The 24,483-nt window shown below is 45.9% G+C and overlaps 1 protein-coding gene across 1 annotated transcript in view; it reads left to right on the top strand.

The window, feature by feature from the left end:
• LOC144500788 (sperm flagellar protein 1-like) overlaps positions 1-24,483 on the top strand; it is a 77,858-nt gene that overhangs the window by 33,377 nt on the left and 19,998 nt on the right. Inside the window, exon 3 of the mRNA XM_078224243.1 lies at positions 14,388-14,547. Coding sequence (XP_078080369.1) covers positions 14,388-14,547 — 160 coding nt within the window. The remainder of the gene's footprint in view (positions 1-14,387; positions 14,548-24,483) is intronic.

The following is a 24,483-nucleotide window of genomic DNA, read 5'->3' on the forward strand; positions in this document are numbered from 1 at the left end:
TGTCTACTCTAATGCCAGGAATATAGTGAATAAACAACTAGCTAAAGGAGGAGAGGGCTTGGGAGATGTTAGTAGCGCTTCAACAAACCGGGTCCAGATAAAGGCTGGCATAGAGACACTTTGCCTGAATGCACGAAGCATTCGAAACAAAGTAAATGAGTTGATGGCACAAATCCATACAAATGAATATGATCTAGTGTCCATCACAGAAACGTGGTTGCAGGGTGACCGGGACTGGGAACTGAATATACAGGGTTATCAGGCATTTAGGAAGGATAGACAGGTAGAAAAAGGAGGTGGGGTAGCTTTGTTAATAAAGGATAATATCAGGACGGTAGTGAGAGACGACATAGGCTCTAAGGAGCAAAACGTGGAATCGTTGTGGGTGGAGATAAGGAATAGTAGGGGGAGAAAGACACTGGTAGGCGTGGTCTATAGGCCCCCAAATAATAACTTAGAGGGGGGAGGGCTATAAACAAGTAAATAATGGATACGTGCAAAAGTGGAACGGCAATAATCATGGGTGATTTTAACCTACATATTGATTGGTCGACTCAAATTGATCGTGGAAGGCTTGAGGAAGAGTTCTTGGAATGCTGTCGGGATTGTTTAATTGAACAGTATGTTACAGAACCTACGAGAGAGCGAGCTATCTTGGATCTGGTTCTGTGCAATGAGACAGGTAGGATTAAGGATCTTCTTGTGAAGGATCCTCTTGGGATAGAACATAGAACATAGAACAGTACAGCACAGAACAGGCCCTTCGGCCCACGATGTTGTGCCGACCTTCATCTGTAACCAAGATCAAGCTATCCCACTCCCTACCATCCTGGTGTGCTCCATGTGCCTATCCAATAACCGCTTAAATGTTCCTAAAGTGTCTGACTCCACTATCACTGCAGGCAGTCCATTCCACACCCCAACCACTCTCTGCGTGAAGAACCTACCTCTGATATCCTTCCTATATCTCCCACCATGAACCCTATAGTTATGCCCCCTCGTAATAGCTCCATCCATAGTCTTTGAACGTTCACTCGATCTATCCCCTTCATCATTTTATAAACCTCTATTAAGTCTCCCCTCAATCTCCTCCGCTCCAGAGAGAACAGCCCCAGCTCCCTCAACCTTTCCTCTTAAGACCGACACTCCAAACCAGGCAGCATCCTGGTAAATCTCCTCTGCACTCTTTCCAGCGCTTCCACATCCTTCTTATAGTGAGGTGACCAGAACTGCACGCAATATTCCAAATGTGGTCTCACCAAGGTCCTGTACAGTTGCAGCATAACCCCACGGCTCTTAAACTCCAACCCCCTGTTAATAAAAGCTAACACACTATATGCCTTCTTCACAGCTCTATCCACTTGAGTGGCAACCTTTAGAGATCTGTGGATATGGACCCCAAGATCTCTCTGTTCCTCCACAGTCTTCAGAACCCTACCTTTGACCCTGTAATCCACATTTAAATTAGTCCTACCAAAATGAATCACCTCACATTTATCAGGGTTAAACTCCATTTGCCATTTTTCAGCCCAGCTTTGCATCCTATCTATGTCTCTTTGCAGCCTACAACAGCCCTCCACCTCATCCACTACTCCACCAATCTTGGTGTCATCAGCAAATTTACTGATCCACCCTTCAGCCCCCTCCTCTAAGTCATTAATAAAAATCACAAAGAGCAGAGGACCAAGCACCGATCCCTGCGGCACTCCGCTAGCAACCTGCCTCCAGTCCGAAAATTTTCCATCCACCACCACCCTCTGTCTTCGATCAGACAGCCAGTTACCTATCCAATCGGCCAACTTTCCCTCTATCCCACACCTCCTTACTTTCATCATAAGCCGACCATGGGGGACCTTATCAAACGCCTTACTAAAATCCATGTATATGACATCAACCGCCCTACCTTCATCAACACACCTAGTTACCTCCTCAAAAAATTCTATCAAATTTGTGAGGCACAATTTGCCCTTCACAAATCCGTGCTGACTATCCCGGATTAATCCGCATCTTTCTAAATGGTCGTAAATCCCATCCCTAAGGACCTTTTCCATCAATTTACCAACCACCGAAGTCAGACTAACCGGTCTATAATTACCAGGGTCATTTCTATTCCCTTTCTTAAACAGAGGAATAACATTTGCCACTCTCCAGTCCTCTGGCACCATCCCCGTGGACAGCGAGGACCCAAAGATCAAAGCCAAAGGCTCTGCAATCTCATCCCTCGCCTCCCAAAGAATCCTAGGATACATTTCATCAGGCCCAGGGGACTTATCGACCTTCAGTTTATTCAAAACTGCCAATACATCCTCCCTCCGAACATCTATTTCCTCCAGCCTATTAGCCTGTAACACCTTCTCTTCCTGAAAAACATGGCCCCTCTCCTTGGTGAACACTGCAGAAAAGTATTCATTCATCACCTCGCCTATCTCTACTGATTCCATACACAAGTTCCCACCACTGTCCTTGACCGGCCCTAACCTCACCCTGGTCATTCTTTTATTCCTCACATAAGAGTAAAAAGCCTTGGGGTTTTCCTTGATCCGACCCGCCAAGGACTTCTCATGTCCCCTCCTAGCTCTCCTCAGCCCCTTTTTCAGCTCGTTCCTTGCTAACTTGTAACCCTCAGTCGAGCCATCTGAACCTTGTTTCCTCATCCCTACATAAGCTTCCCTCTTCCTTTTCACAAGACATTCCACCTCTTTTGTGAACCACGGTTCCCTCACTCGGCCATTTCCTCCCTGCCTGACATACCTATCAAGGACACCCAGTATTTGTTCCTTGAAAAAGTTCCACTTTTCATCAGTGCCTTTCCCTGACAGTTTCTGTTCCCATCTTATGCCCCCTAATTCTTGCCTAATCGCATCATAATTACCTCTCCCCCAATTGTAAGCCTTGCCCTGCCGTCCGGCCCTATCCCTCTCCATTGCAATAACAAAAGACACCGAATTGTGGTCATATGAGTGATCATAATATGGTGGAATTTCTGATACAGATGGAGGGTGAGAAAGTAGGGTCCCAAACCAGTGTCCTCTGCTTGAACAGAGGGGAGTACGATAGGATGCGGGTGGAATTGGCTAATGTAGACTGGGCGAGCAGACTGGTAGGTAGGACAGCTGAGGAACAGTGGAGGATTTTTAAGGAGATTTTTTAAAGTACCCAGCAAAAATATATTCCGGTGATAAAGAAGGACTGCAAGAAAAAGGATAACCGGACGTGGATAACGAAGGAAATAAAGGAGAGTATTAAAATAAAATCAGATGCGTACAGAGTGGCCAAAAATAGTGGAGAATTAGTGGATTGGGAAAGCTTTAAAGAAAAACAAAGAACGACTAAGAAAGCAATTAAGAAAGGAAAGATAGATTATGAAACTAAACTAGCTCAAAATATAAAAAATGATAGTAAAAGTTTTTACAAGTATATAAAAAGGAATAGAGTGGCTAGAGTGAATGTTGGACCCTTGGAAGATGAGAGGGGGGATTTAATAGTGGAAAACGAGGAAATGGCTGAGACTTTAAATAAGTTCTTTGTGTCGGTCTTCACGGTGGAAGACACAAATAGTTTGTCGAATATTAGAGATCGAGAGTTGGTGGGAGGGGAGGTCCTTAATACAATTACTGTTACTAAGGAGGTGGTGCTTGGTAGACTAATAGGACTGAAGGTAGACAAGTCCCCGGGCCCGGATGGAATGCATCCCAGGGTACTGAAAGAAATGGCTGAGGTAATAGCAGATGCATTAGTAGTAATTTATCAAAATTCGCTGGACTCTGGGGTAGTGCCGGCTGACTGGAAAACAGCTACTGTTACGCCGCTGTTTAAAAAAGGAAGTAGACAAAAGGTGGGTAACTACAGGCCGGTTAGCTTAACGTCCGTAGTTGGGAAGATGCTAGAGTCCATTATTAAAGAGGAAATAACAGAGCACCTGAATAAGAATGGTTCGATCAAGCAGACGCAGCATGGATTCATGAAGGGAAAGTCGTGTTTGACGAATCTACTGGACTTTTATGAAGATGTCACTAGTGCGGTTGACAGAGGGGAACCGGTGGATGTGGTGTTTTTAGATTTCCAGAAGGCGTTCGATAAAGTGCCTCACAAAAGGTTGCTGCAGAAGATTGGGGTACACGGAGTTAGGGGTAAGGTGTTGGCGTGGATTGGGGATTGGCTATCTAACAGGAAGCAGAGAGTTGGGATAAATGGGTGCTTTTCTGGTTGGCAGTTGGTGACCAGTGGCGTGCCGTAGGGATCGGTGCTGGGGCCTCAATTGTTTACCATTTACATAGATGATCTGGAGGAGGGGACTGAATGTAGGGTATTCAAGTTTGCTGATGACACGAAGGTGAGTGGGAAAGCGAATTGCGTGGAGGATGCGGAAAGTCTGCAGAGAGATTTGGATAGGCTGAGCGAGTGGGCGAGGATCTGGCAGATGGAATATAACGTTAGCAAATGTGAGGTTATCCACTTTGGAAGAAATAATAGTAAATTGGAATATTATTTAAATGGAGAAAAATTACATCGTGCGACTGTGCAGAGGGACCTGGGGGTCCTTGTGCACGAATCGCAAAAACTCAGTCTGCAGGTGAGGCAGGTGATCAAGAATGATCTGGATGAGGGTATAGTTGGGTGGATTAGCAAATTTGCTGATGACACCAAAGTCGGTGGTGTGGTAGACAGTGAGGAAGGGTGTCGTAGTTTGCAGGAAGACTTAGACAGGTTGCAAAGTTGGGCCGAGAGGTGGCGGATGGAGTTTAATGCGGAGAAGTGTGAGGTAATTCACTTTGGTAGGAATAACAGATGTGTTGAGTATAGGGCTAACGGGAGGACTTTGAATAGTGTGGAGGAGCAGAGGGATCTAGGTGTATGTGTGCATAGATCCCTGAAAGTTGGGAATCAAGTAGATAAGGTTGTTAAGAAGGCATATGGTGTCTTGGCGTTTATTGGTAGGGGGATTGAATTTAGGAGTCGTAGCGTTATGTTGCAACTGTACACAACTCTGGTGCGGCCGCACTTGGAGTACTGTGTGCAGTTCTGGTCCCCACATTACAGGAAGGATGTGGAGGCTTTGGAGAGGGTGCAGAGGAGGTTTACCAGGATGTTGCCTGGTATGGAGGGGAGATCCTATGAGGAGAGGCTGAGGGATTTGGGATTGTTTTCGCTGGAAAGGCGGCGGCTAAGAGGGGATCTTATTGAAACATATAAGATGATTAGAGGTTTAGATAGGGTGGATAGTGATAGCCTTTTTCCTCTGATGGAGAAATCCAGCACGAGGGGGCATGGCTTTAAATTGAGGGGGGGTAGTTATAGAACCGATGTCAGGGGTAGGTTCTTTACCCAGAGGGTGGTGAGGGATTGGAATGCCCTGCCAGCATCAGTTGTAAATGCGCCTAGTTTGGGGGCGTTTAAGAGATCCGTAGATAGGTTCATGGACGAAAAGAAATTGGTTTAGGTGGAGGGTCACAGTTTTTTTTTTAACTGGTCGGTGCAACATCGTGGGCCGAAGGGCCTGTTCTGCGCTGTAATGTTCTATGTTCTCTATGTTCTAAGAAGGTGAATGGAATGTTGGCCTTTATCGCGAGGGGGATAGAATATGAAAGCAGGGAGGTCTTGCTGCAACTGTACAAGGCACTGGTGAGGCCGCAACTGGAGTACTGTGTGCAGTTCTGGTCCCCTTATTTACGAAAGGATATATTGGCCTTGGAGGGAGTGCAGAGAAGGTTCACCAGGTTGATACTGGAGATGAGGGGTGTAGCTTATGAGGAGAGATTAAACAGATTGGGTCTGTACTCGGAGTTTAGAAGGATGTGAGGTGATCTTATAGAGACATATAAGATAATGAAGGGGCTGGATAGGGTAGAGGTGGAGAGATTCTTTCCACTTAGAAGGGAAACCAGAACTAGAGGGCACAACCTCAAAATAAGGGGGGGCTGGTTCAGAACAGAGTTGAGGGGGAACTTCTTCTCTCAGAGGGTAGTGAATCTCTGGAATTATCTGCCCATTGAAGTGGTGGAGGCTTCCTCGTTGAATATGTTTAAATGACGGGTAGATAGTTTTCTGATCGATAAGAGAATTAAGGGTTATGGGGAGCAGGCGGGTAAGTGGAACTGATTCGCTTCAGATCAGCCATGATCTTGTTGAATGGCAGGGCAGGCTCGAAGGGCCAGACGGCCTACTCCTGCTCCTATTTCTTATGTTCTTATCTGGGAATACAGGTATAGAATTCCCTAAAAGTGCGTCACAGGTGGATAGGGTCGTAAAGAGTGCCTTTGGTACATTGGCCTTTATAAATCGGAGTATCGCGTATAAAAGTTGGAGTGTTATGGTAAGGTTATATAAGGCATTGGTGAGGCAAAATTTGGAGTATTGTGTACAGTTTTGGTCACCTAGTTACAGGAAGGATGTAAATAAGGTTGAAAGAGTGCAGAGAAGGTTCACAAGGATGTTGCCGGGACTTGAGAAGCTGAGTTACAGAGAGAGATTGAATAGGTTGGGACCTTATTCCCTGGAGCGTAGAAGATTGAGGGGAGATTTGATAGAGGTGTATAAGATTTTGATGGGTATAGATAGAGTGAATGCAAGCAGGCTTTTTCCGCTGAGGCTCGGGGAGAAAAAAACCAGAGGGCATGGGTTAAGGGTGAAAGGAGAAAAGTTTAAAGGGAATATTAGGGGGGGCTTCTTCATGCAGAGAGTGGTGGGAGTGTGGAATGAGCTGCCGGATAAAGTGGTAAATGCGGGGTCACTTTTAACATTTAAGAAAAACTTGGACGGGTTCATGGATGAGAGGGGTGTGGAGGGATATGGTCCAAGTGCAGGTCAGTGGGACTAGGCATAAAATGGTTCGGCACAGACAAGAAGGGCCAAAAGGCCTGTTTCTGAGCTGTAATTTTCTATGGTTCTATGGTTCTAAGTATTCCATATGCCTTTTTCACCATCCTACTAACATGCTTTTCGCTTTCAGAGATCTGTGGACAAACGCGCCAGTGTCCCATTGTTCCACAGAACTTTCTGGTGTCCTACCATTCATTGAGTACTTACTTGCCAAATTACTCCTTCCAAAATGTATTACCTCCCACTTTCCATCTTCAATTTATCTGCCCATTTGACCATTCTGTCTATATTCTCTCGCAGCCCAAGACACTTCACCTCACCGTTAACTGCCTGTCCAATCTTAGTGTCATCTGCAAACTTACTAATCCTACCCCTCCACGTAGTCATCAATGTCATTTATATAAATGATGAATAATAGGGGGCCCAACACAGATCCTTTTGGTATGCCACTGGACACTAGCTTCCAGTCACTCAAGCAGCCTTCTGTCATCACCCTCTTGTCTCCTACAACTGAGCCAATTTTGAATCCACTTTATCAAATTACACTGTATCCCATGTGAATTTACCTCCTTTACAAGTCTCTCATGTGGGACCTTGTCAAAGACTTTGCCATATAAACTACATCGACTGCCATCCCCTTGTAGCATGACCTCTCTCTGACGAAGCCATGCTGACTATCCCTGATCAAGCTTTGCCTCACCAAGTGGAGATAGATGCTCTCCTTCAGAAGTTTCTCTAATATTTTCCCTGCCACTGACATGAGACTCTGTAGTTCACTGGTTTATCTCTTCAAACCTTCTTAAATAGCGGAACCACATTAGCTGTTCTCCAGTTGTCTGGCACTTCCCCCGTGGCCAGAGAGGAATTGAAAATTTGGGTCAGAGCCCTTGCAATCTCTTCCCTTGCCTTCCACAGCAGCCTAGGGCACAATTCATCTGGACCTGAATTCCAGGTCCTAACCTGGGGATTTATCCACTTTTAAGGCTGCCAACACCTTCAATACCTTGTCCTTCCCTATGTCAATTTGCTCAAGAACCTCACAGTCTCTCTCCCTGAATTCCAAACCATCATCCTCATTCTTTTGGGTGAAGACAGATGTGAAATATTCGTTTAACACTCTACCAGTGTTCTCTGGCTCCACCCACAGATTTCCCCCTTGGTCCCTAATGGGCCCTACTCTTTCCCTGGTTATCCTCTTTCCATTTATACACTTATAGAATATCTTGGGACTTTCCCTACTTTTACCAGCCAGATCATTCGCATATCTCCTCTTTGCATTCCTGATTGCTTTCTTAAGCTCCACCCTGTACTTTCTATACCTCACTAATGCTTCCACTGATTTGCTCCCCTTGTACTTTTTAAAAGCCTTTTTGGCCTATTTAATTCTGGCCTGGCTCAGTTCTGCAGAGTATTGGTGGCAGAACCACAGACAAGTTGGTACAAGTGCAGCACCAGTCACTGCCCTGAATCTTGGTGACAGCAAGGACCAAATTCTTACCTGCGTTTGCAAAAATCCGAACTGTGTACTTTGTGGCAATTCACAAAAATGACCCCGGACCCATGCGTGACTTTACAAGGGAGTTTCATCTTTTCATACAAGGGTTGGATTCCCAGTGAGTTTTGTGAACTGTGACGGACTGCATGAGGATCGTGCATGCCGAGGCAAGCCTGTTGGAAAGCCCACCTCCATTCTCCAACGTAGCAACCCAGCACTCAATGTCGCTTATTGGTTCCCTGAACCTCATTGCTCACCCTCCTCATGCCAGTCAGTGCCACTTCACACTCCTCGATGCTGCCCTGTGTCTCCTCAGATTTTCAAAGACCACCCCATATTTCTCCATGCCACGTTGTGACCCCTCACACTCCCCTATTCCATCCTCAGCCCACTCAAATTCCCCCATGCCACCCCGTGACTGTTGATATTCCTCAATTCAACAGCCATGCCACCTCACATTCTCCTCCATCACCTAATATTTCCCATGCCAACACATGTCACTTCTCTGCTCCCATTTATCCTCCATAGCAACTCCCCCCCCCCCCCCCCCACACCTTTCTCCATAGTCCCCCCCCACTCCCCTCTTCACCCCCCGCCCCCCGCCATTGTGCACTAGGCACAGTTCTCTGGAATGTGAGATGTATATTAATTTTCTGAATATTTTTGGGGAATATTGTGTGATTCTGAAAAGAAAACTGTGTGTCTGTGCCTTACGTTTATTCATTAGTGTTACAAGTAGGCTTACATTAACACTGCAGTGAAGCTACTGTGAAAATCCCTTGGTCTGCAAAAACTGGAGAGTGTTAATGGAGACAGCCTGTCTGGAGAATTGAGAGATGAAAGGGGTAGAGGTGTTAAATGTATTTATTTATAACAAAGCTATGATCAAGTGGATATGTATGGAAATCGTTTACATTTTTTTTCACAGAGGGTGGTGAATGTCTGGAACGAGCTGCCAGAGGTAGTAGTAGAGGCGGATACAATTTTGACTTTTCAAAAGCATTTAGATAGTTACATGGGTAAAATGGGTACAGAGGGATATGGACCAAATGTGGGCAATTGGGACGAGCTTAGTGGTTTAAAAAAAAGGGGCAGCATGGGCAAGTTGGACCGAAGGGCCTATTTCGATGCTGTAAACCTCTCTGACTCCATAAGTAGAGTTTAGAAATTTGCATTTGGAGATAGATAGGGATTTGCTTTTTTTCAGTTGTTAAATTTCCAATGGGAGCATAAGGCTTTTGCAACTTGCAAATGTTTCATAAATAAACAAGGGAAGGTGATTACATTTTATTTGACCAATAGGAATGTCATGGAAGATTATTATATTTTGGAAAAGTTAACTTCCAAGGGGCGCTGAAGACAATCAAATAGGAAAGGGGAAAATGATACGTAAGGAGAAGGAGAAAAGAAGAGACTGATCCAAATAAGGGGTCACTCATTTAAGATGGAGATGAGGGGAATTTTTTCTCTGAGGGTGGTGAGCCTCTGGAACTCTGTTCCTCAAAAGGCAGTGGAAGCAAAGTCTTTAAATAGTTTTAAGGCTGAGTTTGATAGATTCTTGATTAGCAAGGGGGTGAAAGGTTATCGAGGATAGGCAGGAATGTGGGGTTGAAGTTGCAATCAGATCAGTCATGATCTTATTGTATGGCAGAGCAAGCTGGAGGGGTCGAGTGGCCTACTCCGACACTTGATATGAATGTTCATAAGTGTTATGCCTAAATCTGGAGTGCAAGTTGATTCTTGCCCAGAAAGCAAGAAAACAGGAAGCAATCTAATTGCTGCAAGGCGTATCAGGAATTTAAATTGAAACTTCAGAAAAGTTTATCTTTCCTTAGTTTTGTGTGTTCTTAAAGACCAAATTTGCAAGTAGTTCTTGTGCCCAGCTGCGGTGGTGCTGCTCTGTCACTCACTTGCTTAACGCTTTAAGAAAACTGTTCTGGGCTGCAATGCTGTCACTGTTTCTCACTGAGATTCAGGACTGTACATCAGCATACTTCTGGATCCTTCACTTCACTCTGCTTCTGTTCTGAATCCTGGACAGATTTCTACATTCTTTCAGGTCAAAGTCGCTAGCTTCAGGGCCTTTATTTCACCTCCACTGTCGGCACGGTGGCACGGTGGTTAGCACTGCTTCCTCACAGCGCCAGGGACCCAGGTTCAATTCCCGGCCTCTGGTCATTGTGTGCGTGGAGTTTGCACATTCTCCTCCTGTCTGCGTGGGTTTCCTCTGGGTGCTCCGGTTTCCTCCCACACTCCAAAGATGTGCGGGTCAGGTTGATAGGCCATGATAAATTCCCACTTAGTGTCAGGGGGACTAGCTAGGGTAAATCCGCACTGAGACTGCATTGTCTCCTTGACCACCTCTACCTGGTCGACTCAACTTCAGCAGAAAACTTTCACTCCGCTGTTCTAGTTTTGACCTGTTCCTGCAGGTCACCCGGTCTCTGAATTCTACCCTCTAGCTACCAAATTATCTCTTTTCTGCTACCTTTTCGTTAACTTCCCATGCCATTTCCTTCACTCACCCTTCAGTACTGGGTTGGACTAATTCTTCCCGAAACTCTCATCCTGAAAGTGGGTTCACACATCTCCCTCCTGCTGTTCCTCAGATCAGCAGCCTTACCTGGAATGATCCTGCGATAGATTTAACTTTAATTCTCTTGCCCCCTGAGCTTCTCGGTCCTTGGGTTTCACTCCCACCTCATGGCCAGAATCTTCTGTTCTAGAGTCTAAGTTTGGTGATGGGTATGGAAGTGGGAGAGATTTCCACTGAGGGGTGGGATGACTGACCAGACAAAATCAAAGGCCCAGACGCCATATTTAAATGGCAACAGTCGGCACCATCCCTTCCACATTAGCCCTGCTACTGCTCCACCAGTCACTGATATTGACAAATTTCTAAACACCAATGGCATAAAGGGACAAAGCAATAGTATGGGACAAAGGCATTGAAGGGGATGATCAGCCATGGTCATATTGAATGGCAGAGCAGACTCGATGGGCTGAATGGCCCACGCCTGTTCCTATGTTCCTTCATCACGAACTTCATCTTTCCCAAACAACACAGATTCGTGAAGGGCAAGTCGTGCCTCACAAATTTGATTGAATTTTTTGAGGAGGTAACTAAGTGTGTTGATGAAGGTAGGGCAGTTGATGTCATATACATGGATTTTAGTAAGGCGTTTGATAAGGTCCCCCATGGTCGGCTTATGATGAAAGTGAGGAGGTGTGGGATAGAGGGCAAGTTGGCCGATTGGATAGGTAACTGGCTGTCTGAACGAAGACAGAGGGTGGTGGTGGATGGAAAATTTTCGGATTGGAGGCAGGTTGCTAGCGGAGTGCCACAGGGATCAGTGCTTGGTCCTCTGCTCTTTGTGATTTTTATTAATGACTTAGAGGAGGGGGCTGAAGAGTGGATCAGTAAATTTGCTGATGACACCAAGATTGGTGGAGTAGTGGATGAGGTGGAGGGCTGTTGTAGGCTGCAAAGAGACATAGATAGGATGCAAAGCTGGGCTGAAAAATGGCAAATGGAGTTTAACCCTGATAAATGTGAGGTGATTCATTTTGGTAGGACTCATTTAAATGTGGATTACAGGGTCAAAGGTAGGGTTCTGAAGACTGTGGAGGAACAGAGAGATCTTGGGGTCCATATCCACAGATGTCTAAAGGTTGCCACTCAAGTGGATAGAGCTGTGAAGAAGGCCTATAGTGTGTTAGCTTTTATTAACAGGGGGTTGGAGTTTAAGAGCCGTGGGGTTATGTTGCAACTGTACAGGACCTTGGTGAGACCACATTTGGAATATTGTGTGCAGTTCTGGTCACCTCACTATAAGAAGGATGTGGAAGCGCTGGAAAGAGTGCAGAGGAGATTTACCAGGATGCTGCCTGGTTTGGAGGGTAGGTCTTATGTGGAAAGGTTGAGGGAGCTAGGGCTTTTCTCTCTGGAGCGGAGGAGGCTGAGGGGAGACTTAATAGAGGTTTATAAAATGACGAAGGGGATAGATAGAGTGAACGTTCAAAGACTATTTCCTCGGGTGGATGGAGCTATTACAAGGGGGCATAACTATAGGGTTCGTGGTGGGAGATATAGGAAGGATATCAGAGGTAGGTTCTTTACGCAGAGAGTGGTTGGGGTGTGGAATGGACTGCCTGCAGTGATAGTGGAGTCAGACACTTTAGGAACATTTAAGCGGTTATTGGATAGGCACGGTTGTGGGCGGCACGGTAGCACAGTGGTTAGCACTGCTGCTTCACAGCTCCAGGGTCCCGGGTTCGATTCCCGGCTCGGGTCACTGTCTGTGTGGAGTTTGCACATTCTCCTCGTGTTTGCGTGGGTTTCCTCCGGGTGCTCCGGTTTCCTCCCACAGTCCAAAGATGTGCGGGTTAGGTTGATTGGCCAGGTTAAAAAAAAAAATTGCCCCTGAGATGCGTAGGTTAGAGGGATTAGCGGGTAAATATGTGGGGGTAGGGCCTGGGTGGGATTGTGGTCGGTGCAGACTCGATGGGCCGAATGGCCTCCTTCTGCACTGTAGGGTTTCTATGATTCTTTCTATGATTCACATGGAGCACACCAGGATGATAGGGAGTGGGACAGCTTGATCTTGGTTTCAGATAAAGCTCGGCACAACATCGTGGGCCGAAGGGCCTGTTCTGTGCTGTACTGTTCTATGTTCTAAAGGTAGGGGAGTCTAAAACGAGAGGGCATAGGTTTAAGTTGAGAGGGGAGAAATGTAAAAGTGTCTGGAGGGGCAATCCTTTCACTCCGAGGATGGTGAGTGTCTGGAACAAGCTGCCAGAGGTAGTAGTAGAGGTGGGTACAATTTTGTCTTTTAAAAAGCATTTAGACAGTTACAAAAGGGCCAAATGCGGGCAATTGGGACTCGCTTACTGGTTAAAAGAAAAGGACGGCATGGACCAGTTGGGCTGAAGGGCCTGTGTCCATGCTGTAAGCCTCTATGATTCTATGAATGAATTCACATGAATGCTTATTGGGGATCAGATTAATCTAAAATATCGGAGAACACTGCGATCACATCATTTGTGGAAGATACACATACTACAGCTCAACCCACCAGAAGCTTTCTGTCATTATCTCTGAAACTACTGTCATCTCACTTTATTTGTATTCTTTCCAAGTTGTGCGAATCAAGGAGCATAAACTCACCTACTCTCAATCTTGTCATTTTGACTTGTACAGAAGAATATTGTTTTAGTGCCACCCGGGAACTATTCCATTGAAGCAAGTCTTAAGTCTCCGGTTTAGAATGATCCCTCAGTCCCTTTAGTCCAGTTAGTTCCGTTTGCAGTCTTTAATTTTAATTTTTGACTACCGTGTACAACATGAAATGAAACATAAATGATTCCTTTCTGTAGAATTGCTAATCTTATTACTTCTTAATTTTCATTTCTGACATTGTCCTTTTCATTTCCCAAACACCTGCACCAAGCAAATCAGTTGTACACGCGTGTGTGGCTGCAATAAAATTGTGGAATGTTGCAGCATTAAAGGAGGCCATTCAACCCGACGTGCCAGTGCCAGCTTTTTGAAAAAGCAATCCAAGTAGTTCCGCTGCCCTGCTCCCCACAGCCCAGAAATTTTGCTTTCCAAACATGGTTAGACAGGGTAGATTCAGAAAGAATATTCCCAATGGTGGGGGAGTCCAGAACCAGGGGTCATAGTTTGAGGATAAGGGGTAAACCTTTCAGGTGAGGAGAAATTTCTTCACCCAGAGGGTGGTGAATGTGTGGAATTCACTATCACAGAAAGTAGTTGAGGCCAAAACGTTGTCTGATTTCAAGAAGAAATTAGATATAGCTCTTGGGGCTAAAGTGATCAAGAGATATGGAGGAAGGGAGGATCAGGATATTGAATTCAATGATCAAAATGAATGGCGGAGCAGGCTTGAAGGGCTGAATGGCCTACTCCTGCTTCTAGTTTCTATGTTTTTCAAGGATTTTCTCAATCGCTTTTTGAAAGTGATCACTGAATCTGCTTCTGCCAGCCTTTCAGGCACTCCGGCGAGTTGATTACGTGGTTGAAAACTGAAGTCTCTTTTCACCCTTAATGTAGGAAGGTCTTCAGCAGACTCAACTTCTACATCCCTGATGACGTGGTTCGCAAGGTTACCCAGTGTTCTCCCGGAGTTGTGGAGCTTGTGCTGAGCACGTTACGGCTCAAGATTGGAGAGAAGCTAAAAGAGAGAAAGAATAAGACGACCGCATCACCTCAGGTTTGAAAAAATATCAAAAAGTTCCAGGAAACTGTCAAGGATTTGTTTTTTGGTGGAGTTGTGGCAACTAGCTCATCATATTGAATGAATAGAAAGGTTTTCTTGGCACTACACTTGTTTAAGAGCCAGTCATCGTGCTTTGGATGATGGTTTAGCTCTACATTCATAAGATGTTTTCAAGAACAGATATAATAGGAGCCGTTTGAGCTTTGTGGTTGCTTTCCATCTGTTCAATTTTTCACCACAACTCTCCATCATTTGTCTCTCCCAAATGTGACTCACTGTCCCTTAGAGCTAATTAGCACGATCTCTTACAAATCCTGACACTGCAAACACTTTGATTTATGAATAATTACAAATAATAAATCTCTCCCTATTCAAAAAGGGAGAGAGGCAAAAAGTAGGAAACTACAGGCCAGTTAGCTTGACCTCTTGATGGGGAAGATGCTGGAATCAATCATTAAGGAGGTGATGACTGAGCATTTGGAAAGACAAAGCTCAATCCACCATTGTCAGCATGGTTTTATGAAGGGAAAGTCATGCTTGACAAACTTGCTTGAGTTCTTTGAAGGCATGACCAGCAAGGCAAATAGTGGGGAACCTGTGGATGTGGTATATCTAGACTTCCAGAAGGTATTCAACAAGGTGTTGCATAAAACACTGATCCAGAAGATGAGATTGCAGGGGACTGGGGGTAGAGTTGGATTGAAGATTGGCTGACTGACAGAAAGCAGAGCGTCGGGATAAATGGGTCTTTCTCCACTAAATGGCTGGCCTTGGAAAGGGTCCAGAGGAGGGTCACAAGAATGATCCCTGGAATGAAGAGCTTGTATGAAGAACGGTTGAGCACTCTGGGTCAGTACTCGTTGGAGTTTAGAAGGATGAGAGGAGATCTGTTCGAGGTATATAAAATTTTAAAAGGGATTGATAAAGTAAATGTAGACCAAATGTTTCCTCTTATGGGGCAATCTAGAACAAGAGGTCACAGGTAAATGTTTGCGAGGCGGTAGATTTAAAGCTGAGATGAGGAGGAACTACTACTCGCAGAGGGTGGTGAATTTGTGGAACTCGCTGCCCCATAGCGCGGTGGAGTCTGAATCTTTGAATGGTTTCAAGAAGGAGAGAGATATATTTCTAATTTTTAAAAATGGTTAAGGGGATATGGGGAACAGGTGGGGAGGTGGATTTGAGACCGGGGAGAGATCAGCCATGATCTGATTGAATGGCGGAGCAGGCTCGAAGGGCTGAATTTGCCTTCTCCTGTTCCTAATTCCTATGTTCCTATAAAGCCCTGCCTAACTTCCCTTCATTTTCCAAACAAACTTGCTCATTTCGTAACATCCCACTTGCTGCGGGAACTCTTGTTGATACGTTATTGGGTGTTGCTAGACTGGCAGCCCAGAGATAGAGTTTAAGTTCTACTGTGACAAAGTTGTTAGAATTGAACCCAGTAAAATCAGGTCATTTGCCAACTGGAACTTGACAAATTACCAAATTGTTCTGAAAATGCAACTGTCTCGTGTCCTTCAGGGGAAGATAATATAGATGTGACTCTACTCCCACACCATTTGGTTGACTCTCAATTCTCTCATGAATGTTTAATACAAATATTAACCAGCTACTTTGTATAATTTGGAATCAGCAATTTGGTCTCTCAACTGAAGAACACTTCAAAATGGAACCCCACAATTTTGGCAATGGGTCGGTTCACTGCCCATATAGCTGGGTTGTAGGATGTCCGACTGCGAAATTGGTCTGCTTTGGTTACACTGTACAGCCAAAGAAGAGGCACAATTTAACAACTTTTATCCCTTGGTTTTGTGTTCTTTGAATACAAAATGCCAATGGGTGATCTGAGAGAGGAATTCATAATGATAAAAAGATTTGGTGCAATTGGGAAGGCAAATGGTATATTGACTTTTATTGCAAGAAGTTTTGAGTGCAGGAGTAAAGACATCTTGCTGCAATTGTATAGAGACTGCACCTAGAGTATTGCATATAGTTATTGTCTCATTACCTGAGGAAGGACATATTTACCATAAAGGTTCACCAGACTGATTCCTGGGATGGGAAGATTGTCCTCTGAGGAGAGATTTGAGAAGACTGGTCTGACATTCTCGAAAGCTTCAAAAAAATAAGGGGTGATCTCATTGAAGCATACACAATTCTTGCAGGACTCAACAGATAGATGCAGGAGGATGGCTAGGGGTGTGGGTGGAGGGGTAGTTCAGAAGTAGGAAATACTCAGAATAAGAGGTTGGTCATTTAGGACAGAGACGAGGAGGAATTATTTCACTCAGGCTGACGAATCTTTAGAATTCTTGACCCCAGAGGGCTGTGGAAGCTCGGACATGGAGCATGTTCAAGATAGAATTCAATAGCTTTTTACACACTAAAGATATCAAGGGATATGGGGAGAGTGTGGGAAAATAGTGTTGACATAGAAGATCAGCCATGATCTAGATGAATGGCGAAGCAAGCTCAATGGCCTACTCCTGCTCCTAATTCCAGTAGATAGATAAAGATAAATAAATTACTCTGGTGGGAGAATCCAGAAAAAGGGAATTTCATTCATAAAATTAGAGCTCAATCATTCAGAAGGAAAAGGTTTGAAATCGTCACTTTTTCACAAGAAGGGAAGTGGAAATCAGAGACCCAAGTCTAAAAGGCTGTGAATTCTAGGCCAATTAAAATTCTCCAACTCTGTATATTGGGGCAGGTGGAGTTAAGGTACAGGTCAACCACAGTCGAGCAGAATAGAATACCTACAGTGCAGAAAGAGGCTATTCGGCCCATCGAGGCTGCACAAATCACAATCCCATCCAGGCTCTATCCCCATAACCCCACTTATTTACCCTGCTAATTCCCCTTGACACTACGGTCAATTTAGCATGGCTAACCCACACATCTTTGGACTATGGGAGGAAACCGGGGCACCCAGAGTAAACCCACACTGACATGGGGAGAATATGCAAACTCCACACAGATAGTGACCAGAGGCCGGAATTGAACCCAGGTCCCTGGCACTGTGAGGCATTGAACCACTGCCAGAGCAGGGTCAAGTGCTTACTCATATGTTCCAATGCTCCTATTACATGGTTTCTCTTTCAATCACTAACTCTAGTAGTGTGCTTGACAGCCTCACAGCCCTGTTTAAAAATAGCCTGAATTAATAGTATTGTTAATTTAGTATCTCATTTTATATCTTTAACCTCTCTATTTTGACCCCTCAACAACTGACAGTAGAATGCTGTTATCCAAAAATAAAAGCAATATATTGTGGGAAGTTGGAAATCTGAAATAAAAGCAGGTAATGCTGGAAACACTCAATGGGCCCTATTATACCATTTTGATTCTAAGTGCTGGGTGGACTTGAAACTGGGAATGTTTCAGATCCAACTTTTAGACCCGTTCTGAGGTGCCTCCATACGCACTCTGCCTGAAAAAATATCAGCAATTCCGAATCATGCTGCACAAGCCTGTGGGCGGGGCTAATTGCACCCAAAACACTTCAGCTCCGATTGGCGCTTCCAACTGCGCATGCGCAGAAAAAAAAGCGAGAGAAACGTTCCCCTGCCACGTTGCTCCCAGGCCGGATAATGCCTCCCCCCGGCCCCCACAGACATTGCCCCACTCCCCAACATTACTGACCCCCTTAGCCCCCCACCCATCTGCCACCAAGACCGAATGCAGGCCCCTCCGCCCTTCCCCCCCCATCGATCACACGCAGTGTGGCAGTAGACCTCCATTCCGCCCCCCCCCACTGATCACACACAGAGTGGCAGCAGACCCCTCTTCCTTCCCCCCCCAACCGATCACACGCAGAGTGGCAGCAGAACCCCCTTCCCCTCCACTGATCATACGCAGAGTGGCAGTGGACCCCCTCTTCCCCTCCCCCCAATCACATGCAGAGTGGCAGCGCCCCTCCCCTGCCCCCCGCCGCCGCCTCCACCAGAGTGCCATCTGACCCGCCTCCTTCATTCTCACCTCCGCCCCCCCCCCCCCAAACGATCTGAGTCAGAGAACCGCCAGAAGCTCGGAAACTACCTCCTCAGAAGCTGGAGGGCCCGAATCAGACCTTTGCGGACCATGTCTGTTTCGCGCCGAATCTGGAGGGGCGAATGTGGTGGTAAAGGGGGAAATGTCGGTAAGTTTGGGTGGGTAGCCCATTAAGTCAATTTAAATGCATGCAAGTACATTTAAATTGCTGTCGCACCCATTTTGGCACAGTCCCGATGGTGGCCATTTTCAGCCCTTGGTAAAGGGGGAATGATTGCGGGCACGGATCGCGCTACTTGCCTCACGCCCAACTTTACCAAGATTTTGCGCCTGAAAATGGGCGCAACTTGATGGTAAAATCGGGCCCAATAAGTCAGATGTAGCTATTATGTCGAGAAACAACACTAACGTTTCAGGTCTGAGACTTTACTGCTATCCCTTCATCATTTTAAGCCATCAACAAATCACCCCATCATCTCCGCTGTCCTAAGGAAAACAGCCCCCATTTTACAAGTCCGCTGAAAATCAGCAGCATCCTCGTAATTCTGCACTGTTCTATTTCCATGACCTCTGATTCCTTCTTACATTGTGGAGCCCAGCACTACACAAGGTACAACTGTGGTCTGACTGCACGTCTATGGAGCGAATGACAGAGCAGGCTCCAGGGGCCGATTGGCATACTCCTGCTCCTAATTCCTATTTTCATATGTCCGTCTGATGTTAGACTTTCCTGCTTACGGTTCTTTTCTAAACGGAGTTGTTATGTTAGCCAGCCTCCAATTTTCCTATTTAGAGAAATTCGAACAATTAAGAAAGACTGTGTGATCTCTTTCCCTGACCTTGAGTGCAGCCTCATTAAAATCTATTGTTCTATCCACTTAAAGGTGTTGCTTTTTCAGAAGCAATTCCCTATGTACAGTCACCTTTAATATTCTATAACCTTGTTTATCGCATCCATGTGCATTTCATCTGCATTGTTCCTCATTTGTAAAACTAATACAAAATATTCGATTGTTTTTCATGCCTTCAGCATCCACAATTAAATACTCTTGTATCTAAAGGGATATGGGGGGGAAGGCGAAATCAGGATGTTGAATTTGATAATCAGCCATGATCAAAATGAATGGCGGAGCAGGCTCGAAGGGCCCGAATGGCCTATTCCTGCTTCTATTTTCTATGTTTCTGTTTAGAAACATCGAAACATAGAAAAGCTACAGCACAAACAGGCCCTTCGGCCCACAAGTTGTGCCGAACAATCCCGACCTTCTAGACCTACCTATAACCCTCCATCCGATTAAGCTCCATGTACTCATCCAGGAGTCTCCTAAAAGACCCTATTGAGTTCGCCTCCACCACCACTGACGGCAGCCGATTCCACTCGCCCACCACCCTCTGTGTGAAAAACTTACCCCTAACATCTCCCCTGTACCTACCCCCCAGCACCTTAAACCTGTGTCCTCTCGTAGCAGACATTTCCACCCTGGGAAAAAGCCTCTGAGAGTTCACCCGATCTATGCCTCTCAACATCTTATATAGAACATAGAACAGTACAGCACAGAACAGGCCCGTCGGCCCACAATGTTGTGCCGAGCTTTATCTGAAACCAAGATCAAGCTATCCCACTCCCTATCATCCTGGTGTGCTCCATGTGCCTATCCAATAACCGCTTAAATGTTCCTAAAGTGTCTGACTCCACCATCACTGCAGGCAGTCCATTCCACACCCCAACCACTCTCTGCGTAAAGAACCTACCTCTGATATCCTTCCAGTATCTCCCACCACGAACCCTATAGTTATGCCCCCTTGTAATAGCTCCATCCACCCGAGGAAATAGTCTTTGAACGTTCACTCTATCTATCCCCTTCATCATTTTATAAACCTCTATTAAGTCTCCCCTCAGCCTCCTCCGCTCCAGAGAGAACAGCCCTAGCTCCCGCAACCTTTCCTCATAAGACCTACCCTCCAAACCAGGAAGCATCCTAGTAAATCTCCTCTGCACTCTTTCCAGCGCTTCCACATCCTTCCTATAGTGAGGTGACCAGAACTGCACACAATACTCCAAATGTGGTCTCACCAAGGTCCTGTACAGTTGCAGCATATCCCCACGGCTCTTAAACTCCAACCCCCTGTTAATAAAAGCTAACACACGATAGGCCTTCTTCACAGCTCTATCCACTTGAGTGGCAACCTTTAGAGATCTGTGGATATGAACCCCAAGATCTCTCTGTTCCTCCACAGTCTTCAGAACCCACCTTTGACCCTGTAATCCACATTTAAATTAGTCCTACCAAAATGAATCACCTCACATTTATCAGGGTTAAACTCCATTTGCCATTTTTCAGCCCAGCTTTGCATCCTATCTATGTCTCTTTGCTGATGACACCAATCTTGGTGTCATCAGCAAATTTACTGATCCACCCTCCAGCCCCCTCCTCTAAGTCATTAATAAAAATCACAAAGAGCAGAGGACCAAGCACTGATCCCTGCGGCACTCCGCTAGCAACCTGCCTCCAATCCGAAAATTTTCCATCGACCACCACCCTCTGTCTTCGATCAGACAGCCAGTTACCTATCCAATCGGCCAACTTTCCCTCTATCCCACACCTCCTCACTTCATCATAAGCCGACCATGGGGGACCTTACCAAACGCCTTACTATAATCCATGTATATGACATCAACTGCCCTACCTTCATCAACACACTTAGTTACCTCCTCAAAAAATTCTATCAAATTTGTGAGGCACGACTTGCCCTTCACGAATCCATGCTGACTATCCCGGATTAATCCGCATCTTTCTAAATGATCGTAAATCCCATCTCTAAGGACCTTTTCCATCAATTTACCAACCACCGAAGTAAGACTAACCGGTCTATAATTACCAGGGTCATTTCTATTCCCTTTCTTAAACAGAGGAACAACATTCGCCATTCTCCAGTCCTCTGGCACCATCCCCGTGGACAGCGAGGACCCAAAGATCAAAGCCAAAGGCTCTGCAATCTCATCCCTTGCCTCCCAAAGAATCCTAGGATACATTTCATCAGGCCCAGGGGACTTATCGACCTTCAGTTTATTCAAAACTGCCAGGACATCCTCCCTCCGAACATCTATTTCCTCCAGCCTATTAGCCTGTAACACCTTCTCTTCCTCAAAAACATGGCCCCTCTCCTTGGTGAACACTGAAGAAAAGTATTCATTCATCACCTCGCCTATCTCTACTGACTCCATACACAAGTTCCCACTACTGTCCTTGACCGGCCCTAACCTCACCCTGGTCATTCTTTTATTCCTCACATAAGAGTAAAAAGCCTTGGGGTTTTCCATGATCCGACCCGCCAAGGACTTCTCGTGTCCCCTCCTCGCTCTCCTAAGCCCCTTTTTCAGCTCATTCCTTGCTAACTTGTAACCCTCAATTGAGCCATCTGAACCTTGTTTCCTCATCCCTACATAAGCTTCCCTCTTCCTTTTCACAAGACATTCCACCTCTTTCGTGAACCATGGTTCCCTCACTCGGCCATTTCCTCCCTGCCTGACAGGGACATACCTATCAAGGACATCCAGTATTTGTTCCTTGAAAAAGTTCCACTTTTCATTAGTTCCTTTCTCTGACAGTTTCTGTTCCCAACTTATGCCCCCTAATTCTTGCCTAATCGCATCATAATTACCTCTCCCCCAATTGTAAACCTTGCCCTGCCGTACGGCCCTATCCCTCTCCATTGCAATAACAAAAGACACCGAATTGTGGTCACTATCTCCAAAGTGCTCTCCCACAATCAAATCTAACACTTGGCCCGGTTCATTTCCCAGTACCAAATCCAATGTGGCCTCACCTCTTGTCGGCCTATCCACATATTGTGTCAGGAAACCTTCCTGTACACACTGCACAAAAACTGCCCCATCCGAACTATTTGACCTACAAAGGTTCCAATCAATATTTGGAAAGTTAAAGTCCCCCATGACAACTACCCTGTGACCCCCACACATATCCATAATCTGCTTAGCAATTTCTTCCTCCACATCTCTATTACTATTTGGGGGCCTATAGTAAACTCCTAACAACGTGATCGCTCCTTTCCTATTTCTAACCTCAGCCCATATTACCTCAGTGTGCAGATCCCCCTCGAAGTGCCTTTCCGCAGCCGTTAAACTATCCTTGATTAACAATGCCACTCCTCCACCTCTTTTACCAGCTTCCCTACACTTAGTGAAACATCTATACCCCGGAACGTCCAACAACCATTCCTGTCCTTGTTCTACCCACGTCTCCGTAATGGCCACAACATCGTAGTCCCAAGTACCAATCCACGCCCCAAGTTCATCTACCTTGTTCCGGATGCTCCTTGCATTGGAGTAGACACACTTCAACCCACTAGACACACTTCAACCCACCTCTATTAGGTATTCAATATACCTCTATTAGGTCTCCTCTCATCCTACGTCTCTCCAAGGAGAAAAGACCGAGCTCCCTCAGCCTATCCTCATAAGGCATGCCACTCCATCCAGGCAACATCCTTGTAAATCTCCTCTGCACCCTTTCAATCTTTTCCACATCCTTCCTATAGTGAGGCGACCAGAACTGAGCACAGTACTCCAAGTGGGGTCTGACGAGGGTCTTATACAGCTGCATCATTATCCCCGGACTCCTAAACTCAACCCCTCGATTGATAAAGGCCAGTACACCATACGCCTTCTTAACCACCTCCTCCACCTGCGGGGCCGATTTCAGAGTCCTATGGACCCGGACCCCAAGGTCCTTCTGATCCTCTACATTAAGAGTCTTTCCCTTTATATTGTACTCCTTCATCCCATTTGACCTACCAAAATGGACCACTAAGCATTTATCTGAGTTGAAGTCCATCTGCCACTTGTCCGCCCAGTCTTGCATCCTATCTATGTCCCTCTGTAACTTCTGACATCCCTCCAGACTATCCACAACCCCACCAACCTTCGTGTCATCAGCAAACTTACCAACCCATTCCTCCGCTTCCTCATCCAGGTCATTTATGAAAATGACAAACAGCAAGGGTCCCAGAACAGATCCCTGGGGCACACCACTGGTGACCGACCTCCATTTAGGAAAAGATCCATCTATACCCACTCTCTGCCTCCTTTGGGCAAGCCAGTTCTGGATCCACCGGGCAGCAGCCCCTTGGATCCCATGCCCTCTCACTTTTTCCAGAAGCCTTGCATGGGGGACCTTATCGAATGCCTTGCTAAAATCCGTATAAACCACATCTATCGCCTTCCCTTCGTCAATGTGTTTCGTCACATTTTCGAAGAACTCCACCAGGCTCGTAAGGCACGATCTGCCCTTGACAAAGCCATGCTGAGTATCCTTGAGCATACTAAACCTCTCTAAATGCTCATATATCCTGTCCCTCAGGATCTTCTCCATCAGTTTACCAACCACTGAGGTTAGACTCACCGGCCGGTAATTACCTGGGCTATCCCTATTCCCCTTCTTGAAAATAGGAACCACATCCGCAATCCTCCAATCCTCCGGCACCTCTCCCATCTCCATCGACGACGCAAAGATCATCGCCAGAGGCTCTGCAATCTCTTCCCTCGTCTCCCACAGTAACCTGGGGTACATCCCATCCAGACCCGGCGACTTATCTATCTTGATGCCATTCAAAGATTCCAGCACAACCTCTTTCTTCAAGTCCACATACTCAATCCTTTCAGTCCACCGCATGCCCGCAGTACATCCACACAGGTCTTTCTCCTCTGTGAAAACCGAGGCAAAATACTCATTGAGCACCTCTGCCATTTCTACTGGTTCCGTACAGACTTTCCCGCCTTCACCTTTTATAGGCCCTATTCCTTCACGTCTCATCCTTTTACTCTTGACATATTTATAGAACGCCTTAGGGTTCTCCTTAATCCTACCTGCCAGGGCCTTCTCGTGACCCCTTCTGGCTCTCCTAATTTCCTTCTTT

The sequence above is a fragment of the Mustelus asterias genome, chromosome 1 (genome assembly GCF_964213995.1).
Source record: "Mustelus asterias chromosome 1, sMusAst1.hap1.1, whole genome shotgun sequence".
Classification (NCBI taxonomy): Eukaryota; Metazoa; Chordata; class Chondrichthyes; order Carcharhiniformes; family Triakidae; genus Mustelus; species Mustelus asterias.